Raw genomic sequence first — 24,815 nt, 5'->3', positions numbered from 1 at the left:
CTGAGAGTACTATTTAAGGCAAAGCAAGTTCAAATATTTAATTTAACCATCTTTATTACTTAAACATAGGCTTTAACAAGATGCAGAATATTTCTTACTCTACTGTAAGAAAAATAACTCTGACTTCTGAAGCAGTATCTGGTTAGCAAGAGTATTTAAGCTCAAATGTAGAAGCTGAAAGAAATGGCCCAGACTTCCTCTGGGAGTAAGATAAACACCTGTGGGGCTCTTGTGTCTTGATGGAGGTAATAGTATGCCAGTAAACATTTTTCTGTGAAATGGAGGAATTGCTAAAAAACTATGTCATCTAATGCTGCATCAAACATGGTAGGAACCTGGAAGAGCTATGGGAGATCAGACCGAGCAGCATAGCTTGTGAAGTTGCTGCAACTATTCCAGCTCTAGAAGAATTGTCCCTAGAGCCAGCGCTCTACATTTTTAGTGTTGTTTAAAAATGTGAAATACAATAGGCTTGCAAATGTGAACAATGTGAGACTGCAGATTAAAAATGGGATCTTGCAGCTGGTGAGACTTTGGGTAATTGCCTGCACTGTTCTTGGTCAGTATGTGTGTGATGGAGTGCTGTCCCTGAAGACTAGGGTGAGATCTGCAAGCTTGTGAAATTTGGAAAGACTTGTGTGAAGTCTTTAGTTGGAGGATTTGAGGTCTAGCCTCTGGAGAGGAAAGGTAGTATCCCTCTCAGCACTGGCTAGTTTGGAAGCTCTGTTAGCAGCCAGAGCCTATTATGGCTGAGCAGCTCCTGACTAAGTTGGACTAGGCTGATGATGTCAAATGAGCAGACCTGCCTCTGCCTTTTGCTAGGAGAGTGAGAAGATGGTCCCTGAGCAGAGTCCTGGCATGGCGCAGGACCCGTGGTGCAGGAGGGTAGCTCTGGGGCCTGGGGCTGGTGAGTCCATGGCAGCTGGAGAGAGATGGGGACTTGGACTATTCAGGCCATGCAAAATCCAGACATTTGAAGCAAAGCTTTACTGTTTAGTGAGTGAGTTTGTGTGGGAGGTGGCGGTGTATGGTCTGCATGAGCGGGTGTTGCACAGCTGGGGCTAATGTGTGCTCAGCCTGTACCATTAATCCCAGATGGTCCTCTAGACCACCCGTTCAGACTGTGCCTCTGCAGATTCAGCACCGTGTTCCCAGCCATGAAAGCTCCTCTCAGAAGAGGTCTGTCTGATAGTGGTTGCCACAGTTGGATGAATTACCTGGGCCTCAAGCCAAGCGTCTATTCCTGATGTTAGCGGCTTGTAGCTGAAACCGTATAAACACAGCGCTGTCGTGTGTGGGGTGTTAAACACACAGGGCTCAAATCCACACGGTGCAGGGGAGAGCCTTGTGTGATGTGCAGATGGAAGTGTGTTTATGGCTGTACTGCACAAGCATACAGAAATGTGTTCAAGCTTCATTGTTTCCTCAGAAAGAGGAGGGGAGCATTTTTCTTTCAAGATGCAGCACACAATATTTTTTACTTAAAAATTGGAATTCCAGGAAGAAAGCAACCCCATTCCTTCTTGGAGAGGGCTAGTCACGGCTTTTAGTGGAGGGGGATGAAGCTCATGGGGAACTAAATCTAGCTGGCTCACACACAGAAGCTTGAAGACATCTTCATAATGGTCATGGAAAAGCAGCAGTGCTTTCCAGGCCACGTGTTTGTAGTGACTGTGTCCTGCACATCCTTGCTTTGTGTGCAGCTGCAGAAAGCAGCCTGGCTGTGTGTCACCCCTGCCTGCTTGACACTCATACGGCGATGCTGTGGTGATGGCTGGAGCTTGAAGACAGGATGAGAGCTCATTTTGGGTGTTTGACATCATCACAGCAGTGTTGAAGGGCAGTAGCCTGGTGAGATAGTTCTGTTGCTGGCACGTGTGTGTGCTGGGCTACTTCTGGTGCTGTGTGTTTGGGCTGAGTGAGTACTACATCTGAATGTCAAAATGAACTGATGAAATTCAGATTTGGAGAGTAACTCCAAAGTGCCTGTTCCAATCTGCACTGAAGGTACAATTGCACATCTCATAATTTAAGCTCAGCCAGCAACTCTGTCCCACACAGCTGCTCACTCACTTCCCTGCCATGAGATGGGGAGAGAATTGGAAGAGTAAAAGTGGGAAAACTCGTGTGTTGAGATGAAGACAGTTTAATAAGCAAAGTGTTCATTCTCCACTTCCTATGGGCAGGAAGGTGTTCAGCTATCTGTCATGTGTAATGGTTACTGGGGAAGACAGGTGACATCACTCCAAATATTCCCCTCTCCACTTCCTTCTGGTTTTGTGCTGAGTATTACACAGTATGGGGTATCCCTTGAATCACTGGGGATCTGCTGTCCCCTCCCAATTTCTTGTGCATTCCCAGCCAACTCACTAGTGGGGTGAGAGACAGAAAATGCCTTGATTCTGCGTAAGCACTGCTCAGCAGTAACAAAACATCCTTGTGTTATCAGCATGGTTTTCAGCACAAATCCAAAACTTAGTTCCATTCCAGCTACTGTGAAGAAAATTCACTCTAACCCAGCCAAACTGAGCGGAGCATGTTAGAGTTAATTACCTTTCCTGTTGCTTCTCAGGGAAATGGTTGGACAGAGAACTGGAATAACTGTCATTAAGCTGCAGAGGGCTGCAGAGCATCTGTAGCGTGGTACCTGGGCTTGTATGCTTCAAAACAAGCTGGCATAGAGCAGTGCTGTTAGGTGCTCAGAATCGGAGATGATCAAAACTGAGACAAACCACAAATCTTTTGCAAAGCTAAAGTAACTGGTAGGTTACTTTCTGATGTGTTACTAACCTCAGACCACAAAATGTGCTCAAATCCTCAGAACTTTGGTGCTGCAGTGTGGAGTGGAGATGGGTTGAGCTGTGCAGGGCTGCATGAATGGGGATTTCCTTTGAACAGCCCTATGCACAGTGAATCACAGTCAGTGTAGCAATTCTGGTTTCAAATGGAAAAATTGAATCTTGGTGGATGTTGTGGCCAAGGATTTCCCCAAACAGTAATCACTTCTGATAATTTCAAATGTGTTGGTTTTGGCTTCACGAAGTCTATCCCTTGCAGCTTTTATGCCTGGTGTCTGCTACACAGAAGATGTTAGACAGCCCTATCTGAATAGGCTCATTTATCTCGGCAAGATTTTACATGCTGTTTCATATAACTATCTTGACCTACCCCCAGTGTGAATAAACACGTTGTTAGTAGCACAGAGGTCACTTTGGTGCCTGGAAACCTCTGCATTATTTGTTTCTTCTTTGGTCTTGCTGAGGCTTCTGTTTTTTTGTAGCCCTGTCTCTTGCAATTTTTTCATATCCAATGCCTAGGGTGCCTGAGGGTGGATCTTCCTGTTGTCCCCAGCACTAAAGATTGGTAACATTCATTTGGTAATGTGAGACACAGCACATTGCTAACAGCTTGTCACCTAATGCCTCTGCCAGCCCCTGGGAGGTCTTTGCAAGAACTACACAGGTTTTTGACCTTGGTGAGACCTGAAGTAACCTGTGAGATTTAGGATTACTTTCAGAGACAATTTGTAGCTTTGTGTCACTTGCAGTATTTGGGCCCTACAGTTTTGTTTTTTTTTTTCAGTTCAGCCTTTCTGATTGAGGTTTGGCTTTCTAGTTGTGTATGCACAATTTGTGTTATGAGGATGTGCTTTTTTTGTTTACACATATGAATGAAACAACCTTGAGTTGTTCAGACTCCTAGAGAAGTGTTTCTTGTGAGGGGTAGGCAGTTAAACATTTGACTAGAATTTTAAATGTCTTGCTTAAACTGAAACTCCTTTTCTGTTAATTGGCTAGCGGTGTTGCTGACTCAGGTGTAGCTGTCTGCTCTGATGGGAAGGTGAGGCCTTCCTGTGCCATGGCAGTAAATGCACTGACTCCTGGGGAGCGCAGACCTGCTGTAGGATCATTCCCTTTTCTCTCCTGTCTCATGACTGGAGGAGGGAGGAGTAGTTTGTGTCATCATTTGGTTTCAAAAGTTGAGCCAAGTGTTTCTCGGCAAAGTGTGATAAAGGCAGGAGGATGCTTTCTTCCCCCTCCCTCCATAATTTAACAGAAATCCGATTCTGGCATGTTCACTCCCCACTGCAGGGACTTTCCTTCTCAAGTTATTCCGGGATGATTAATTAGCCCTTGGGCGCCTTGTGCTGGGCTGTCCCCATGGCTTCCTGGAGCTTCCCTCCATCCGCCTCTGGACCTGGGGCTGCTGCCCATCCTGAAGCCCTTTTCTGCAGCCCTGTCCCATGCTGCCAGGTGGTCCGGGGGCTTTCCCAGTCCATCTGTGAGGTTGTCTGTGGGGTTGGTGCCGTTGGTCTTGGCATGCTGCCAGCTATGCTGTTCTGGAGGATGGGATGGAGAGCAGGATTGTCCCACCAAAGCTTGGGCTCTGTTTGCGTTGTGAAGCATAAAGGCTGACTGCTCTGCCACTCAGCTTCCACTCATTCCTCCCTGGAAACGTGGATCTTTGCCATCCAAGGGGTTGAATGTCACTTGCTGGTTCGGTGGCGGTGCAGGATGCCCGCGCTGTCTGTCCCCAGCACAGGCGAGTGGGAGCCGCGGTGTCCCGGCCGCTCCTGGGGCCGGTGGCAGCACGGAGGGGCGTTGGGATGAGCTCAGCAGCCGGGAATGCGCTTTGCTGGTGCAGGGGCCGTGCTCACAGGGCCCATTGTGGGGCGGTTTTGGCACCGATGCCATGGGCGGCGGCGTGCTGTGGCAGGCCCGGAGCCGCTGTGCCGCTGGCCGTGTGCGGGGCCGGAGCTGCAGGCGGGGCACGGGGGTTCCAGGATCGGGGGAACCCCCTCGCGGTGCCTGCTGTCCCCGGCCGCTCGGCCGCGCCAGCTGTCGGGGCGAGCCGGGGTTTCGGGGTCAGTGTGGCGCTGGCCGCGGACAAAGCGGCACTCATTGCTGTTCTACAAAGGCTGAACACTCAGACGCCTTCCTTTCTTCCCCCGCCCCAAAAGGATCTCAGATAATGGGCGCAGCATTCCTGTATGCTCTTCGGCTGGGTGTCTGTGCTGCAGTCCTGCAGCTGAGTGGGGACCTGCTGGGCGGGGAGCAGCCGGCTCTGAAATAGCGCTGTGAATGGCGGCTCTTACTGTTCTGTATTGCATTCTTGCTCACTGCTAATCCCGTGCCAGCAGCGTGCCAGCAGAGCAGAGCCCTCCTGGTGCTCCCTGGCAGTATTCACAGCAAGGGCGAGATGTGCACTAACACCTGTCTGCAGCTCCTCCTGGACATAAGAGTAATGTGTTTACCTTCTCATATCCCAGCTTGGGATGTGGCACTTAAGGCAGCAGAAACCTAGGTGTGTTCAGACTGAAAGTATTAAGGAACTTGATCATAAGCCACCCTCAGTTTGACTTTTTTCCCCAACCACCTTAACAATTCCTAATCTTGAAATTCTTGACTTTTCCTTCAAGCCCCCCTTGGGTGATTTCAGTTTCTCTTGGAGGAGCTGGGTTGGTTGCTGTTGCTGTTATACTGCTGGCTTAAACTTGCTTTGTGTTATGCTTTTCTCTTTTGGATGTGAGACATGAGTGGTCTCTGGGTACCTGTTAAGGAGTTGGGCAGAGCTATTTTAATCTGTATTTTGCTCCTGAGAGCTCTGTTGGTTTGATTATGTTTATTCTTTACAATATTAAAAGTCCATGATATTTTTTCTTGCCAAACCTACACTAAAAGAACTGGATTTGAACTTATTTTTTCAATCACCAGCTCCATCTTATGAGATCCTTTCTAGAGGCCCAATGTGCACCAATAGGCAGTACAGAGTGATGGATGCAAGAGGGGCCTAGTTCTCTGACATAATTGCTTTCAAATCCAGTTGAAATAAACAGTATTTTAATAGTTTAAAACCCTCTGAAGTGTAATGTTTAATATCTCAAATCCAAAGATTTCTCTCACAAAGGAATCTTACTATTTTTTTTTTAGTAACCAGTCATCCTGGTAAACCTAGAAGAAAATGGTTTCTGTCTCTTGCAAAAAAATAAACCCCCTTATTCTTTTTTATTGTCTTGTCCAGGCCCAGATCACCACTCAGTTACTTCTTACAACCCTCAGTGAAAAGCCATTCCTCCTCTGGAAAGCTTACCTTGTAAAAAGCTTAGTGGATCTCTGAGTGTACATGGTGTATCATTTAGACTTCCTGAAGATACCCTTCCTCAGGTTACAAAATCCCCGAGGCTCATCAGTGAAGCTGAGGAGTGGCTGTACCTTGGCAGGGTGTGGGAGCTCAGCTGGGAGCCAGTGAGCTGAAAGCCCGGGGAGACTCAGCTAAGCTGGTTGCTGAGGATCAGCTGTCCTGGAAGGTGCAGCACTGCCTGCAAACGCTGCTGAGAAGCAGAGATGCAGTGGGACTGGAGCAGTGAGAGGCTGGCAGGTCACACAGCCCGAGCTGAACCAGCTCAGTGCCATAGGCACAGCCTGTGCTTCATGGGGTGAGTGGCTGCATGCCACAGAACACAAGCCTTGTGCTGACCCTGAAGAGCTGGGATGTGGACCTGGGCTTCAGGGAGACTGGAGGAAATGGTTGCAGTATGTTCTCAAAGCACAGAGGAACTCCTGTAATTGATTTAAAGACATATTATCCCTACAGAGGATGTCGCTAATGTCTTTAGCAGGCACAGTAAGCCTGTGAACACATACTGTATGCTTCAGCAAAGAATTTCCTTGGGCAGCTTCCTCAGCTCCATCTCGTCTGCATACTTCTGTTTGGCATGTGGCTCTGCTCAGCGCTGTGTTTTCTCTGTTCCAGAAGATTAAGCCCTAATCATTGCCTAATTTTTCTGTCCCATAGCTGCTATAGCTATTTAACAATAGGTGAGAATAACTAATGGTGGGGAGATACTCAGACACTTAAAGACACTAAGATCTAAAATTCCTACAGGCTCTTCATAACTGATTCATAATTGAGATGAACTTTGTGTGTGCTATGCAAAATTCCTTCCATGCCTGGAAATAAAGAGTAAGGGCTGTTGGTGAGACTTCCCCTTTGTTTTGTATTGAGAACCATTGATTTAGTTTCTCCCTACATATAATAAATAGAACAAAAGTTTAAGTATGGATGACATAAAAAATTAAAAGGAAGACCACTTGTTAAAGGTGGATGCAAAGATCAGTGCTAGTTGTGGTTTAACATCTCAGTGTGAAAAGCAACAGCAAAGCTTCTGAGGTGGCTGTGTGAGATAGTGAACAAGATGTGTTGACTGCAGCCTTGAAACTATTTAAAAAAAAATAAAATTCACTACTTAAAAGCTGCTTTCTCAGTCCTTCATTTGTTTTTCAACACTTCCAAAGTCTGTATGACTAGCTTGATTTAATAAGGAAGCTGTCTGCTTTGGTAGCTTGTTTCCACTAATTGTCCAGCAGAGAATGACTTGCAGCTTTGCTGTAGGGCAGAGTTTAAGGAACATTGCCACAATTTGGGTGGTACTTATGCTTAATCTGAATGCAGAGCAGACTTGCACATGAGCAGAAGATACTAGTCACAAACATGTTTATAATGCTTTTTTGTTCATTTTTTTTTTCAATTGTAGAATTATAGACCTCATAAAGGTCATTGTTGAAGCCATGTGTTCCAAGTAGAATTTAGGGATTTTGGCTGGACTAGATAAATGTGCAAGCTTCAAACCTGTGCCAGGTTTCAATTCTGGCACTGCCTGCTGGGGCAGCTATAAGGACAAATGCAGAGGACCAAGCATTGGCTGTTTTTTACTTGGTAGGTTGAGTTGGGAGGCTTTTTGTGGCCTAAGCTATAAAAATGACACACATTAGTCTCAAAATGGTCACATTGCTGGCTTAGACTAGTCACACTCTTAGCTGAAGCCCTGGCACTTTAACATCTTTCTTTTTGCTTGGAGTAGTGTGATTGTAGGAGTCCAACTGTAACATATTGTGTTAGTATTTCAGTATAGCTCAACAGTTATCAGTTTGAGAAGTTGAAAATTGGTTCCTTTTCAGGACTGAGACTGGTGGTATGTACTGCTGGGCTGTGGAACTGCCATAATTCATTTTTTGGGCTGGTTGCCACTTAGTTAATAGGATAATAAAAGTGGAAGAATTAAAATCTAGACTCAGAGGTGTGATGGAGGAAGCAAATGAGCTCTGGTAGAGCCTGTTTTCCTCTTCACCATCCTAGGCAGCCACTTAATAGCTGACTAGGAAGCAGAATACTTCTACATAAGACTTAATGTTGTAGGCTATATATAGATGCCTTTTTTTTTTTTTTTTTTTTTTTTTTTTTTTTTTTTTTTTTAAAAAAGTGCATACTTACTTATTCAATACTGTTGTTGATTCTGCAGAACAGCTTAAGTCTGGTTGGCAGGTTTTCCCCAGCAGTCACCATGTACATCATGTTGAGGTGCCCCCTGACAGCAGGGCCTGAGCAGTGGGCTGACAGCAGCCCTGCCCTGCAGACAGCTCCTGCCTGCCTGCAGCTGAATGGGGGATGCATCTTGCTGATGGCTGCTGCTATTCTCTTGATGTTGGATTGCCATCGGAGCTTCTAGAGGAGGAAAGCAAGTTGGAGATGGAGAGTTGAAGATAAAATGCTCATTGAACCGTGTAGGTGGGAAGGAAGGTTTGTGTTAAATCTGAACTTGAATGTTTGTGGTTTTTGCTTCTTGTTGGTTCAGGACAGCATGTCTAGCCATAAGAACTTGCAGACTGTCTGAAAGTGGTCACATTACAGCATTCGAAAGTTTGGAATCCATAGCAAGAGTGGCAGGAGAACTTGCATATCACTCCTACAAAATTCCTAGTTCTAATAAAAATAATAATAAAAAAATAATTAAAAAACCCCAAACCCACCAAAACCAGTACAAAGCCCTCTTTCCAAACCCTTAATCCATTGTCTCTTCTAGATGGCATCTCTAAAGTTGCCTGTTTCCAGTTGAACTAAAGTCCTCCCAAATACTAATGTGAAGGAAGAGGGATGGCCTGTGTCATGTTTTCCTGCTTCATGCCTGGACTTTCCTTAAAAATGTGCCCTTTGAAAGTAGAACTCCAGTGGGGCTGTCAGTGGGCATGAGTCAGCTGTGCAGGACCTTTGATCTCCAAAGCACACATCTCCTGCTGGGAACCAGGGACCATTGCTCTCTAACACACCTGTACAGGCATCTTGCAGATGTTGACATAAGCACTTGAATAAACATGAATGAAGCAGGTTATGCAAATGATCATGCTTTCTCCAAGAAGGGTTACATTAAAGCTATCTACAATGATGCTGTAAAGAGTTGGTTCAGCCCTGCTAAATGATCTTGGCAGATGAGACCCAGTAACCTGCTTCCTTCAAGCCCCACGAAGGCAGGGACCAGTGTCTGTGTCCTCCATGAAGAGGGCTCCTTTAATCTGCAGAAATGTGGCTGCTGCTATGGAGTAAACACACTTCCACAGCTGAAAGCAGGCAATTTGTTCCTGTCCACCTTACTCATTGAAGCTGAAAGCCAAATGCAGCTGGGGGTGGTGGAGATGAATTGTCAAGGGGATGGGCTGTTCTGTTCAGAAGCGCTGACCACAAGTGTGCATCTCTTCTTCATCTTGTAAATTTACTATGAGATCCAGCGGAGCAATTGAGAAGCATGACTTTAAAGGCTCTGTAAAGCATTGATTGTATGAGTAATAAGTATGCCTAAAAGTAATTTTTATTGTAGGAAAGCAGTAGTGGAAATCTGCTGTTTGTGTAATCTGTTTTCCAGCCTGAGATGGCCAGAAAGTGTCTTGAAGCAGACCAGGGAATGGTGGGAATTCAGTGGCAAGCCAGCCGAGCTGGGGTACAAGCAGGACCTGCAGTAATGATTGTTGGTGCTTAAGTGTCATTGGAATGTATTGTTTTTCCACTATCCTAACACTGGCAGTATTACATGGACAGTGTGCACTCAGAGCTGGTGGGGGATGCTTGCAAATTTGGTTGTACTAAAAGTGTTCTCAGGGCCAGCTCTGTGCTCCCTGTACAGGACCTGAATGGATGTATGTCTTCCTGGTTGCCACTTTCATCTTAAAGCCCAAGATACACAGAAAATTTTTAGTCAATTAATAAAAAAGGCAGCACTAAATCAGAGGCTCCTCTGGTGAGGCTGAGTGCTCAGGTAGAGCTGAGCTTTACAGCAGTGCGTGGAAGCTAAGCCTGCTATGAGGTGGACTTTGGTCTTCTCTTGAACATGGAGGGTTCTTTTATATAGTGGTAGAGATTGTGAGCCCGTGCTGGGAGTGGAGTGCCTGTGAGAAGGGCATGCGGGCAGCTCTGCTGGGTGCTGATAAGGTCTGTCCTGCCCGGGAGTTCTTCTCTGTCCTTACTTCCCACCCCAAATGAAAGCAGACAAGCCCTCCTCCTTAGCTTGGAAAAAATTACATCATGAGATCCCTATGCGTGGCAGGAAGCTAGGAGGCTGTGAGAGCTTGCTAACAAAGTGCAGTCGTGGCAATGGCACCAACCCCAGAGAGGAAGAGCTGTCCTGTTCCTGTCATGACCTTTTCCTGTCATCAGGGCAGCAGCCCTGTGCCCAGCCTCTCTGGGTGAGGCTGGTGAGATGGGATATTCTTGCTCTTGCTGTAAAGCCTGTACAGGCTATTTTTCCCCAGGTCAAGGACCACAGCCCAGCTGTGCCTTTGGAGAGGGCGGTGGGGTACTGGGGGAAGCTCTGAAGACAGAGCTGGTTGCTGCAGTAATCACAGTACAAGCCCATATAGACATTTTTTATGTGCTATAAATATGAAAAGAGCTATTCTTTATCTCGAGTAATGTGTGCATAGCATTGTATTCAAGGTGGTTCTGTCCTGCTGGCATTCCTCCCTGGAAATGCTGGATAGCTTTCTGAAATGAGCTTCCTTGTAGAATACTAAATCATCGCTGTGTCCCTCTAGTAAAAATGCCGATGTCGATATAAATCTGGAACTGAGGCTTGGAGACATTTCTGGAGCAGAGCCGGGCTGGCCATTGGTGTGTGTGCTCCTGCACCACAATGTGACCTGGTGGTTGTGCCATGGAGTGGGATGAAGGAGCTGCTGGCACTTGGGGAGGGAAGGCACTGAGCAGTTTGCAGCTCAGCTGGAAAGAGGACAGAAATGGGTAACTAGGGCTTGTTTAGTTGTTGCTAGGAGACCCACTGTTTATGTGATGTAGACTTTTACCTTGGAACCTGTAATTAAAACCCAGTAGGGCTTAATCACCCCATATCTATTGTGTATCTTGGACTGGATGTGCAATCAGCAGCAAGCAGCAAGTGGCAGACATATATCGTAATCCTGTAAGATTAGTCAAAACTGATGTTAAAAAATCTGATATGAATAAAATCTAAGTAGAAACCAGACACTAACTACCCAGAAAGTCCAAATGCCATTCAAGGTCTGAAGTTACAGTATTATCTCTTTAGAACATACTGCTCTATTGTGAAACCATGTAAATATTAACTGCTTTGCCAGAGCATTAGGTTAAAGGGTGAGTACTGTTCTTGGTTACTATTCTGTATAATCACTTGTTTTGAAAGTTAGTAGATCTTTTTGCATTGATAAGATGGTGCTGGGTTGCTGCTGTGGTCTCTACAGCTGAAGAGGAGCAGGTAAGGCATGCACAGGGAGTGTCACCTTGGAGGACTTTGCCTCCAAGACTTTAGCACTCTGAATGTGAACTGGAGAATGCAATCCAGTTACAGAGCATTTTTACTTTGCTAGCTAGTACTCTGTAAGATTCCTGTATAATAATTGTGGTGGCATGAAAGGGAGTTTATACAGCTGTTATTGTCTTTACTCCAGCATCTGCTGCAGGAGTTGGAGAGTACACAAAAGCTTCCAGGTAACTTCTGTTGGCTGAAAAGGGACTTCTGTAACAGTTTGCACTGGAAATGGAGGAAAGAACTGAAAAATGTGGTGCTGTAACTGCATTTGAAATTGTTATTCCGCTGTGCGTAAGAGGAACTGTGAGGCTAAGCATCCTGAAACGTTGCAGAAGAGCTCTGGTTTGGGTGAGCTTGATAAAACTGGAGCTGTTAGCAGTGTAATACAACCTGAGCAACAGCAACAAGCTCAAAGGGAGGGAGGTGTGAGAAATGAGGCCTGCTCCTCAAAATTTTAAGTTTAATAACGGATAATAAGGGAAAAATCATTAAGGCAAAAGTAACAGTGCTGATTATAACAGAGGGCATCCAATCTGTGACTCATTAAAGCTAAAGTAACTTGCATGTAAATTCTCAAAACTGTAATGGTCACTTCACAAGGCCAAACTGATGCAGAAAGGCATCCTGCCCCCACAGACATTGCTTACAAAAGTGGGATCTTGATACCAGCAGCCTTAAACTTAGCTCTATAGTGTGTCTTAAAGCAGAACAGCAGCCTAGCCACTCTGGTGACGAATTTTTCTTAAGCTGGAGCATGATATGGAAAAGCCAAATCTTTTTGTAACTCTGCATTCTTTTCTGTAACTCTAGTGTGAAGGGAGGGTGTCTTGTGTGATGGTGCAAAGGATCATCCATGGACCTCCACTGCCCACTTTGCTAATCATAAGAGGTCTTGATATGTGCAGACCAATTCCAAATTCTGTATTTGCTTGTCTTTACTACATAGCAGCACTTAGTTTTCTTCCCTACTGTTTTTAAGGCAAATTATTGATGTATCTAGGAGACATGTTTCTGTATATAAATGCTGTTTCCTAAATGATGCTTTTATCTATGCCCTGGAGTGTCTCATGCCTATTGGGATGCTGTTTTTTTGACCCCCATCACATGCTGTTTGGCTTTTTTCATAAGATACAAATGTTGTTACAAAATACCAGGGGGTACTTACCCAAATCAAAATACCAGAGATCTTAAACTGCCACTTTTCCTAAGCTAAGATCGTAAAGCAGAAGGGCAAGTGACAGCTGGAGAGCGCTGAGTCCTTTGACTCCTCTCTTTTTGTCCTAAGGCTTCCTGTGAGGAATGGTGTGTCTACCTGAACAAATGCCTGCAGTGACCTGGGTTGGTTTTCTTGTCCTTGATTACCTGTGCGTGAGTGCAGGCACACTGTGTTAAAAACACACCTCTTTTCTTCAGAATGGCAAATAATCAGTTGTGTGTCTTTTGTCTTCCAGATAGTAAAGCCATAGTTGATGGAAACCTGAAGCTGATCCTTGGCCTGATATGGACCCTTATCCTTCACTACTCCATTTCTATGCCAGTATGGGAGGATGAAGGTGATGATGATGCAAAGAAGCAGACCCCTAAGCAGAGGCTGCTGGGCTGGATCCAGAACAAAATTCCTTACTTGCCAATCACAAACTTTAATCAGAACTGGCAGGATGGCAAAGCACTGGGTGCTCTTGTTGACAGCTGTGCTCCAGGTAAGTCCTTTGTTCTGATGGCCAGTGTTTTCCTTGTTATCCTTATAGCTGCTCTTCCTATGGGGGGATGTTTTCATTGCTGAGCTTGAGACTGGAATGAGGCTCTCAAGAAAACCAAAAGAGTCCAAAGAGACCAGCTGCAGGGAGCAGCAAGTTGAAAACTTCTTGGCCAAGAGAAATTCTGGCCTGTAGCAGAATGTGTGATTGCATTATGGGAGGCGCCACTCTAAGTTTTGTAGTGGGTGCAAGGGACAAAGGCACAAATGCTGGCTCTTAAATAGAAGAAAGGATTGTTCCCACGGCAAGTGCCAACAACCTTTCAACTTCAGGGTGCAGTGGGAGACTTCATGCGTTCTCCTGAAGTAGGATTGCAGAGGGAGCACAGAGCAGCCAGAAGCTGCACAATAACTGAAGCTTCAGTGTTTAGCAAGCTGAGACTGAGCTGCTTAAAGCAAATAATTTGATGAAGTGTGAAAAAGGCAAAATTTCCTCATCTTCTTATAAAACACCCTTGCAAGTGGATTGCTGGTGCTCATCTGATGCAATCTGGGCTGCTGTGGCAAGCGGTTGAAATTTTCTTTACCAAATACGCTGCAAGAGAACCAGTGAAAGATAAAGGATGGTAGATGTATTTATGCTAAATTTAGAGTAGTATCTTGCACAAGTTTTACCCAGAGAGATGGTAGATGTTTCCCCCCTGAAAATGTTCAAGGTCAAGTTGCACAGGGCTCTGTTGAAGATGTCACTGTTTATTGCAGGAGGGTTCAATCTAGATGACTTTTAAAGATTCCTTCCATCCTAAACCATTCTATGACTCTACACTTGATTGTTGTCTTGGAGTTGTTTCAGTGAGCAGCATGTGCTTGTCTTCTTTTGGTTACTTCTGCAAAGCTCTGAATGTCTTTCTGTGAAGCAGTGTAACACAGGGGGATGTGGAGTTTATATTTGTTTTCTTCAGCTAGAGAAGCACTTTGGCAGGTAACACGCAACAACTGAAATGTGCTTGCAGGTTTGTGCCCTGACTGGGAGACCTGGGACCCGAAGAAGCCTGTGGACAATGCTCGGGAAGCCATGCAGCAGGCGGATGACTGGCTGGGTGTGCCACAGGTAAGGCCATCAACACATGGGCTGCCTGTGGCCAGCTTTGGCCTTGTGACTTGCTAGAGTTTAAATTGAGGAAGGCAGGTGAAGCTGTTTGGATGCTTTGAAAAGTTACTGTTAACTCATGTAGAGTTGCCTGAGAAAGGGTGGACTGTAATGAAACACACATTATTAGACTTCAGAGCTCTGATTATAAGATTTTGTGTAGGTGTCTCTCTGCTGAAGACAGCTGCTGTTGCAGCATGTAAAGTAGGAGGAAAGGGCTTATGTGGTGGTGCCTGATATGTTAGTCCATGAAGAGAGTTTGTTTTGCTGCATTGAATTCCACAGGAGAAAAACTTACTGGCTTAAGAAATCACCTGTGATGATAATGTTCAAACAGAGAGCAATGTATTTACAAACTGGGTTATTTTAATTCTGATAAAGTTGGACAGAATTCCAGAAGTCTCTGAAGCAGCTTGTGTTGTGGGAGCAGGAAAAGAAACTAGTCTCAAGTTTTACTTTGCAAACTTTGCAGTTCAGAGCTGCAGCATGCAGGATTATGAATTACTAATAGTAATCGATTTCAGTATCGATTATCCTCATGTCACTTTTCAAGGGGAATGTAACTAATGTTGTCTTGCCTTGATACCATTAAGCTTGTTGCAGTCTCCTGAGAACCCCTAGTAATCAAGGCACAAAAAGCCCCCAAACCACACTGCGGTAATAATGAGCTTCTTGATTTTCTTGCCTGAGATAATAAATGATGTTGTTTGTATCAAAGGGAAAATAAATGTGAGAAATCCCATTAGCATGTGGGAGTTTTGAAATCTAAGTCTGTCATGGTTCTGTTTCTGTGTTGACACATGGTAACCAAGCACTGGTACAATATGCTTAATTGCACTGTATTTCAGGTTATTACCCCTGAAGAAATTATCCACCCTGATGTGGATGAGCACTCTGTGATGACTTACCTGTCCCAGTTCCCCAAAGCCAAGCTGAAACCAGGAGCTCCTTTAAAACCCAAACTGAATCCAAAGAAAGCAAGAGCTTATGGCAGAGGTAAGGACTTAGTGAACTGAAGCTGCATGGAGCAGTAACTCTTCAGAAAGCTGGGTGGGGTTTTCTGCTTATGTTGAACTTCAGACCTACTGTAACTAACTGACTTCAAAGTTTCACTTGTATACTCTTGGTGTGGTGCCTGGTTTCAGAAATACATGGATATAGTCCAAAAGGCACTCCTAGTTCTAACATGTAAATTCCCCAGTCTGAACCTGTTCTGCAAGCTGCCAGCCTCCCATCCACAGCTGGAAGAAGTAGCATGCTAAAGTAAGAAGTAGCATGGGGCTAAAACAACCTTGGTGTGGAATTCAGGCCAGCAGCATTGCTGCTGATGGGTGATCATCTAGCAGTGAATGCTTCATGTGATAAAGCACTCCTTAAAAGAAGAAAAACCTCATCACCTCACTGTCTCTCTGAGCAGGCTCTTTGTTTTCCATTTCCCAGGCTTGATTTGTGTTAGAGTGGGCTAATTCTAAATTACTTACTTGAATTGATTGGTAGTGTTCAATACCTTGCACATGTACAAAGATGGGTTGGTAGCCCTTGAGACATTAAATAGTGCTGAGCCTTTGTTGCAAAGGCCTTATTTACTGATTGGAAGGACTGAAGGCTGAATTTGGTGATTGTCCATAGATGCTTAGGCAACTGCAGATCTATGTAGGCATTCTTGTTTTTTAGCTGACCTTCTAAATTGATAATTTCATATAACTATTGATGAGGTTCTGTTCTAGATTGGTGCAGTCACGACTGCATAAGTAACAGATTTTTACCTTTAATATGGTTGGTATGTTGGAAGACATTTCTTCAGCAGTACACTTGGCTCTCCATTCCATCTTCATTTTTTTTTTAATCTGTGGGCTGCTGTTGGCCCTTCAAGATTTTTAGAATGAGTGCATTTCAGAATTGGATGTACAAGAGTAAAATGGAAAGAAACAAAACTTTCCTTTTTTTTTTCTGATTTTCTTACTTGCTTGGGTTTTTTTTAACTTGATTTTCTATTAAAACTTACCTAGTGGAACAAAGGGACATGGGCTTTATTTATTCACTTAGGAGCAGTTGCTACAATCAGAGTGGGTTTAGCACCTATCCAACTTGGGGTTTATGTCCTTTGTTGGTGCTTTCCACAGCAAACCACAATAGACTGACACATTTTTCAGGTCCCAAATGTGTAAATGACTGATCAACCTGACTCAATCTGTCAAGTCTGGCTTTAGTCATGTTTTCATTCAAAAACTGGAATTACTTTGTTGTCTGCTTTCATGTGTATTCTGCTCTAGAGCCATTGTAATGGAAATTACTTTAGAGTGAGTGGCTCTTCTTGAAAGATTGATGTTTTCCTGAAGTTAATTGCCAAAACAAAGTCACTAAATACACTAACTGGTAATTCTAACTTCTAAGATATGTCAGAACTTGAAGGTGACTCCAGCAGCAAGGGGCTCAGTCCTCGATTGAGCAGGGTCTTTTGGGCAGGTGAGAAACAGGTTTTTGTGCTTCCAGAAAACGATGACTGTCAAGTGCAAAGTGGGTCAGTCTTAGCTCTTTTTATTCTCGTTTTCATGTAAGCTCTTCATAACCTCTCAATAGGAGTCTTAGCTGTAGCACACCATCCTGAGCACCATGGGGGTTTGTGCTGAGGATAGCCATGTGTAGAGCTGGTGCAAAATGAGCCTGAGGGGGGATGTACAGAGTTGTGTGTTAGGAGTACTCATTTAATCATCCAAAGCAGACCACTGATCAGATAGTAAAATCTAGAAGATGAAGTGTAGGCTAAGATGGTGTTGTAACTAATGGTGTCCTGGCTAAAATTGTCCTCAGAAGAGGATAATCAGTCCTTCTCCTTGTGCTTGCAGAAGGCAGGATACTTAACTTCAATACCATATTCTAATGCTTGTGGGATGGACTGGAGAGACACAGAGCAAATTCATAGCAGTTTCAGCTAGATGATAATCTAGGGCTTAGTTTGAAAGAATGAATATGTCAATTGTTAACACCTTATCAGAATGCTCAGATTTCCTAGCAAAAACATCATCTTCCTTGCATTACTCTCAAGTTACTGTTTTCTGAAGATAAACAAGTTCAGGAATTCTGTTGTTCACAACCACTTCCTTTATAATCTATCAGACGTTGCACTTTCCACTAATTGTGCTACAGAGCAGTAGTGCCCACGGTTTTATGAATCAGCCAAGGAGTAATTGCCTTGGACGGAAGGGTATATGTTTGGGCTAGTCTGGAATCAGCAACTTTGGGAAGTTCTTCCACCCACTCAGTCTGACACCACCATGACAGATGTCATGACCTGGGACTATATACAGGGAGATGATGAAACCCTGCTGGTAAATGCATGCTGTAGCAGGCCCTGTGCTGGAGAATAAGGAAGCTGTTTAAAAGTTAAGTGGAAACCACATTGAGTAGCAAGATTTTTATAGTTTTAAGAGGTTCCTTCATGCCATTTATACATCTGAGCACTATCTGTATTGCTGGGTTTTGAAAATGGAGTAAGATGAGGCAGTACAGATAAAAATTGTCTTGCTTAAAGTAAGTCTTTTACCCTTGGCTCTAGGGTAATGCCTTCACCCAAAGGCTTCCCAGAATTTCTCTCCTGCCTCTCTAGTCACCCATCCTGTGGTGCAACACTCTTAAGCATTTAGCTGTGTGGAACAGCTCCTAAAGAGCAGCTGATGCACATACCGTACCTGCTGTCAGCATCAGCCCTGCACTTGCCAGCAGTGGGGATAACCCTCAGTATCTGTCGGGGTAAGCTTGCTTTCACCTGAATCCAGATAGCAGCTGGGTTCCTGATTTGGTCAGAGATTGTAAGATGAGTTGTGTGCCAATGATTCAACCAATTTAAAAAAATGCTTGTATTTTTAAATTGTGAGCATCATGCTCTGGGCAGAGAGTAAAGACATGATATGCAGGAGTCTGGGGAAACTGATTCTGATGCCTTGCAAGGGAGAATGGGTTGGACAACTTTTTGATAGCCTCCAAACTGTCCTCCAGGTTTTGTGGCTGCAGCTAATGTGCTGTTCTGTATCTGTCTCACAGGGATTGAGCCTCATGGGAACATGGTGAAGCAGCCTGCCATCTTCACAGTGGACACCATCAGTGCTGGGCAGGGTGACCTGATGGTCTTCATAGAAGATCCAGAAGGAAACAGAGAGGAGGTATGTTTAAGTGTTGGAAAAATCAGACTGGTCTGAATGCTGTAACCTTCATCTTTCTCAAGTGAGTTCTTAACAAATAAGTAATCTATAAAGAAAGTGCAAAATACCATTTATCTAAAGTGCAAGAAGCCTCAAGCTTTTCTTCATAATTGCCTTGGAAAAAAGTTATACCTGCAACTAAGCAACACAGTTTCAGTGTCCAGTAGTTGAAGAGCTTTTGCTTGACTGGCCAAGTACACTCTGACCTGCTTTTGGATAACATACATCACTAAATCACTGTCTGCATTTACTCATTCTACAAGAATGGCTAAATCAACTATTTAGAAGCCATGAATCATTTTGAGTTAAAATGCTGGTTTTAATGTTTATAGAAACTTCTCATCCAAGTGTTCCACTTGATCATGTTACAGCATTCCAGAAAAATACAGCTGTACATTGGACTTACTGTCTCCTCAATTTTGGCCTGCCTCAATAGAGCAGTTAACAGCAAAGGAAAGGGCTGGGGTGGGGAGAAGGTGGCTTGCTTCTTCTCTTGTAAAGACAAAACCAATGGGATTTTTTCCGTGTGAGAAGAGGGGGATAGCAAGGATCCCTGCTCTCACAGCAGCAAGTGTCTAACATTGCTGACTCTGGAAATAGCTTGCAGTATCAGTAAAGAGTTCAGCTGGCGTGCGTGGGTACAGCTTGAAGATGAATGTGTTTTTCTCTCCTAGGCAAAGATAACGCCGTCCAGTGACAAAAACAAGACCTACTCAGTACAGTATGTTCCAAGGGTTACTGGACCTCACAAGGTGAGTTTTGTGTTCTCTTGCTAGACATGCTGCTCTGCTGGTTGTGAACGTGAGCCCCTGAGGGCTCCCTGTTCACTGATGGGTAAGAGCCACGCCAGGCATCCTGAAGAAGAGTTAAATTGATGTGGCCTTAGTTCTCCATCTGGCCTTTGGGCTGCTCCCTTCTCAAAGGGGAAAGAAAGGGAGGAAGTGCATTTGTTTTTGGGTATCAAGTGCTACAGTTGGGCTGCTTTGTTCGACTCATAAAGCCAGTTTTGTGGGTTGTCACAGAGACACAGATGAAAACAGCAGGTTGTTTCTATAAGGTATCTCTTAAGGTTATATTTTATCCTGAAAAGATAAAATGCAACATCTGCTGCCACTTTATTGCTGGATTCTGATTCAAGCTTCCATGTTGGTGTGCTTGACACTGTAATCAACAGAACTTTAAGAAGGTGGCCAGCAGTTAGCATGGATGCGATGAGGGCTGTGGGATGGATGGTCCCTCACCTCTGAGGGAGATCTTTGTGTTAGGAATGCAGGTGCTTGACCCTGCACTTGGCTATTTGGTGGTGATCTGAGCTCTGCCTCTGCCCGGTGAGTTAAGCTGATGCTGTCTGTCTCTAGGTTTCAGTCCTGTTTGCTGGGCAGCACATCTCAAAGAGCCCATTTGAAGTGAATGTTGACAAAGCCCAGGGAGATGCAAGCAAAGTGACAGCAAAGGGACCGGGATTGGAGGCTGCAGGAAACATTGCCAATAAACCTACCTACTTTGACCTCTACACAGCAGGTAAGCAGGATGAATGATGATGGAAGCCCTGCAGTTTCCTCAAATGTAAGAACCCAAGGCCTTGGAGAAATAAGAAAGCTGAGAAGTGGATGAGGATTTGTTGCCCCATCAAGCTCAGAGGTGAAATAACAGCCAGGCTCCTCAAAAGGCTTCAGCTGTGTATGAAATATTTGAAGTGCAGAGCTGAGCTGGGGCAAGAGGGTGCTAAGCCTGACCCAGAAATTTGCCATGAATTTTCTGGATGGCAGCAGTCAAGTTCCTGGCTGGTTTCTTCCCCTGACTCATTTTAAACAGGAATGTGACATAGTGAACATAAATGTGAAGGATAAACTGTAAATGTGTAGTGTGTTCTATACTTAGCTCTACAGAAAGAACCTGCTGCAGTGCTACTTTGAGTTCATACTTCAATGATGAACTGGTTTCAACCTCTGTGGTAATTATTAGAGGGCTACTATCTTCATTAGGGCATCTCCATCACATTATTTGTTACCTGCTATTAGGCCAATGCTGTAGCCTAGAGGAATGAGTCAATAAGATGCTACAAATGTTAATTCATTTAGAACAATGTGAAACTACTTAAGGCAGTTACTTGTAGCATTTAAACACCAAAATATGCTGAGTAGCGTATTTGAAATTACCTTCTGCCTGAGGGAGTTTAGGAATAAAATTAAATGTGGTTGTAGTGAGGGAAGTATTATGTTCAGCCTTTAATTGGGAGAGGGAGTGGGCTGAATCATGTAAAGACATGTCTGGCCTCCGAAAGTGTATAGAAAACTGATTTTGTTTTATGATGAGTTGAATAAAATGTGAGAGGAGCAGGTGTCTGAACAAAAGTGAATACATATAGTCCAGCAGACAGGATCCTTGTCAGACCAGCATTCATTTGTCCAATCTCTTAATCTAAACCACTTCAAAGCTTCAGAGATTGAACTGACTGGTAAAGCTGTGGGCTGATCTATGATAAAGGTGCTACAGGGTGATATGCATAGGGTGACCAGGCTGTAGTATATTCAGTACTATGTTATTAAACCCTGTGGCTGAAGCAGCAGAGCCCTGACAGTTTGACTTCATGGAATGCCACCATGCTGTCTTGCCACTCCCTGCTCAAATGTTTGATTGCTGTCAGCAGAAGCTGAACACAGAGACTGTGCCTAGACTTGGCAGCAGAGGATGGCTGGCTGAGCCCAGACAGCGGGTGGAAGTCTGAAACAGGTTGCCTGTTGCTGGTGGAGAAGCCAAGGCTCAGCTGGGCTTGTTTCCTTTGCAGGTGCCGGTGTGGGTGATGTGATTGTGGAAGTGGAGGATCCTCAGGGGAGAAGCCTTGCTGAAGTTGTAGTGGAAGACAAAGGCAACCAAGTCTACCGCTGCACCTATAAACCCATTCAAGCTGGTCCTCACATTGTCAAAGTGACTTTTGCTGGGGAGGCAATTCCCAAAACTCCTTGCACTGTTCTTGTTGGAGAGGGTATGTTTTTTAAAAATGCATATAAATGTAGATGGCCACTTTTCTCCTTGGATGTGATCACGGCATATGTTTGGATCATGCCTTTTATATTCTCTCTGCCTTTCAACATCTTGGTCCTGTTTCAGTGGGTCACCTGAGTACTCTCAGGCTAAACCAGTGCTCTCTAACAGTAATATGGCTTTTGTTGCTAGTTTCCTTTCTGCCTAGACTTACAAATGTTAAGCTGGCCTTTGGATTTTTTTGAGTAATTTATGCAGCTATGCAGTGTCTTGCTGTTTTCCACCCTTGTTCCTCAAATGACTATATTTACTGTTTTCTTCCTTAACGGACACCTAATTTGCTTTCTGTTCCATCCTTACGTGCTCCTATGCTTTTAGATCTCTGCTCATCTCTCCTGAGCTACCCTCCATTTGTGGAATTTTGGACTTCACTGCTAATGGCTTCATAGTTGGTAAGAGGTGTGCAGGATGCTCCGTCATGTTTGCTTTTTGTAAGCTTCTAGCCTGCAGCTTGTTCCAGCCAAAAGGATTTTTGGTTTTGTTGGGGTTGGGGAGGAAAGTTGCAAGTGAACTGAAGCTTTGTGTGACCCAGCCAGTGAAACTGGCTTAACCACAAGCTGCCTGACGCAGCTGTGTAAGTGCTCTGCAAGCTGTTCCCACTCCACGTCAGCCGCGCTCCTGTGTGTTCCCACTGAGCTTTCAGAGCTGGCAGATGGCACCCAGTCCCCACTCACACCGTCCGGTGTAGGACACGGGGTGATGTTGGCTGCTGCAGGATGAGGGGAAAACCTGTAAGCTGTTGTATAATGAGTGAAAACCTAGCAAGCTGCTTGGCAGACTTGTGCTCCTGCTGTAAGCACGGCGTGCTTGGGGAAAATGCGTGTTGGGTTTACAGTGCTGGGGAGCTGTGGTTGTTTGTAAGTCTCTTCAAACCTCTCAGTTAAAAACCTCATGACTGCTGGAATTGTGCAATGAAAACTATTCCTAAGTGCATGTAATTTTTGTAGCCACTCTGCAGGCCCAGAGAAGTGCTTGGAGTAAAGAGGCCAAGATAAGTCTAAGCCATGTATAACCCTCCTGCCCTACCCTGCTTCAGTCTGCAGAGGCTTGGTGACTTTGCTTCCGTGAAAGTGTGAACTGTGACGAGCAGGGTGGGGGTTGATGTAACATCTTTTAACAAAGCACAGGCAAAACTCAACTTTGCTAATAGCAGTTATCCCAGTCAGGTGCTTCTGAAAGACCAGCAAAATAATACTGTTCACTGGGGCTTATCTGCAAAAGGGACCCTTCACCCCACACTGCAGTGGGCCTCAACGCAAAAGACATCAGGAAGATTGTGTCTGTGGTAAACATCTCTACGTGATAGTTATGTAGAAGTCTTGTATTGATAACTGGCATTGAATTGGAAAGCAGCAGGGCTTCAGTGTTTGCAGTCATTCTAAAAAATGGTGTTGGAGGGGGTCAGTGTTGCCTGGCTGCACTGACTGCCCAGCTGCCTAAAAGCCAGGGGGCACAGACAGCAGCTGGGCAGACTCACGTCTGTCTGCCTTAATGCTATAACCTTGTGCTGAAAGCTAAAGCTGTGATTGCCCTGAGTCAACATTAAACCAAAGGTTGTCCCAGGCTGGCTAGACTACCTGTATGTTTTGATCAGAGACAGTAGTAATGCCTGAAGTTGCCTTGCAGCCTGCAACCCCAACGCGTGCCGTGCTACTGGTCGAGGTCTGCAGCCCAAGGGCGTCCGTATCAGGGAGACAGCCGACTTCAAGGTTGATACAAGAGCAGCAGGGAGCGGAGATCTCGGAGTGACGATAAAGGGGCCGAGTGAGTACTGGGGGGAATCTGTGCTGTGCGTGTGTTTTGGAGAAGGGGGAGGAGCAGAGCCTGGGAAAAGGAAGAGCAGGAAGGAGGTGGTGTTCTGATGGAACTGATGGAATCTGTACAAAAAGTCAGATTTCAGAAGGGTTTATTGGTACTTTGTGTCCGTTGGGGAGGTTTTGATCTGCAGGGCTGGGTAAGATTATATCTGGTTTTAGTTCTTTCCATTTGAATGCATCAGTTAGTAAAACTGAGGTGATGCATGTATCTGCCTGCTGTGTCCTCCAAGCTTTATGGGTACTCACTCCATCTTCATCCAATCTGTGGAAGCAAGTCACACAGCAGGATCTCTGGCAAAATGGAAATCCTGCTCTCATAAAGCTGGGAACGGCTCAGAGCAGTATTCCTGGTGGCAGTAGCTGCTTGGACACACAAGCAGAGGAGGAAAGGAGCCCGTAGGCTGACAGAGACCATCTGTGAGGATGCATGCCCAGATCCCTTGGTCCTGAGCTCTGGATGTGACCCTCTGCCTGGCGGGCTGGGAGGATGGGAGCACTGCCAGCAGCAGTCCCTGTGTGGTACTTTGAGCTCTCCACCTCCCCCCACCTGGGGCAGCATTCAAAGGTGCATTGTATTGCCTTCACCTCCTCCACACACACACAGAGCTCTGACTGTGTGGCTTTGTGAGGCTGGGGGGGAAAGCAACAGACGTATCAATGTAAATTTTAGCGTATTAAGCTTTTCTCTCTAAATTCTTCATCTTGAAGAAAATGAAAAGTAGGCATTCCCTGCATACTTGTGGTTACAAAGTCTGACAAATGTTAAGCTTTTTTGTTTTAACATATGACACACATCATACTGCAGACTAAGAAAATAAAACACAAGGGAACTTATTAAGTCTGGTAACTTAAAATACTTTCTGCTGTATTTCTTCTGGAAGTGTTTGCTGTCTTTGTCCTAGAGGGCAGCTAGAACTAACTTCCCTTATAACCTGACCTTTTTTTTTCTGGTGGAAGAAATTTATTCTTGCAAGCTAAAATAAATACTAGAAAACATGAACTTGTCTAAGTAATTGAAAGCAGGATGGAAACTGTTAAGTTCAATGCTGAACTGATCTTTCAACAGAGGGCTTGGAGGAGTTGGTGAAACAAAAAGGCTTTATGGATGGTATATATGCATTTGAATATTATCCAGCCACACCAGGGAAGTACATTGTCACAATTACATGGGGCGGACAAAACATCCCAAAAAGGTGAGTGAAAAGTAGCTTTTTTGGGCATTTCTGTGTCCTTCAGTGGGTTGTGTAGTTGGTGGGCTTTAAAGTAGTGCTTTTAAAAAGCATTGGGGAGACAAGTTAGT

The 24,815-nt window shown here is 44.8% G+C and overlaps 1 protein-coding gene across 8 annotated transcripts in view; it reads left to right on the top strand.

Moving 5' to 3' along the window:
- Positions 1–24,815, top strand: part of FLNB (filamin B) — a 71,781-nt gene that overhangs the window by 11,774 nt on the left and 35,192 nt on the right. For all 8 annotated transcript variants that reach the window (XM_056501445.1, XM_056501441.1, XM_056501444.1 and 5 more), the window contains exons 2-10: positions 13,060–13,308; positions 14,318–14,415; positions 15,303–15,450; positions 18,496–18,614; positions 19,328–19,405; positions 20,012–20,174; positions 21,442–21,639; positions 23,325–23,462; positions 24,582–24,708. In XM_056501445.1, the coding sequence (XP_056357420.1) occupies positions 13,060–13,308; positions 14,318–14,415; positions 15,303–15,450; positions 18,496–18,614; positions 19,328–19,405; positions 20,012–20,174; positions 21,442–21,639; positions 23,325–23,462; positions 24,582–24,708 (1,318 nt within the window). The remainder of the gene's footprint in view (positions 1–13,059; positions 13,309–14,317; positions 14,416–15,302; positions 15,451–18,495; positions 18,615–19,327; positions 19,406–20,011; positions 20,175–21,441; positions 21,640–23,324; positions 23,463–24,581; positions 24,709–24,815) is intronic.

This window comes from Oenanthe melanoleuca, chromosome 12 (assembly GCF_029582105.1).
Source record: "Oenanthe melanoleuca isolate GR-GAL-2019-014 chromosome 12, OMel1.0, whole genome shotgun sequence".
In the NCBI taxonomy this organism is placed as follows: domain Eukaryota; kingdom Metazoa; phylum Chordata; class Aves; order Passeriformes; family Muscicapidae; genus Oenanthe; species Oenanthe melanoleuca.
This window is presented reverse-complemented; position numbering and strand designations above follow the sequence as displayed.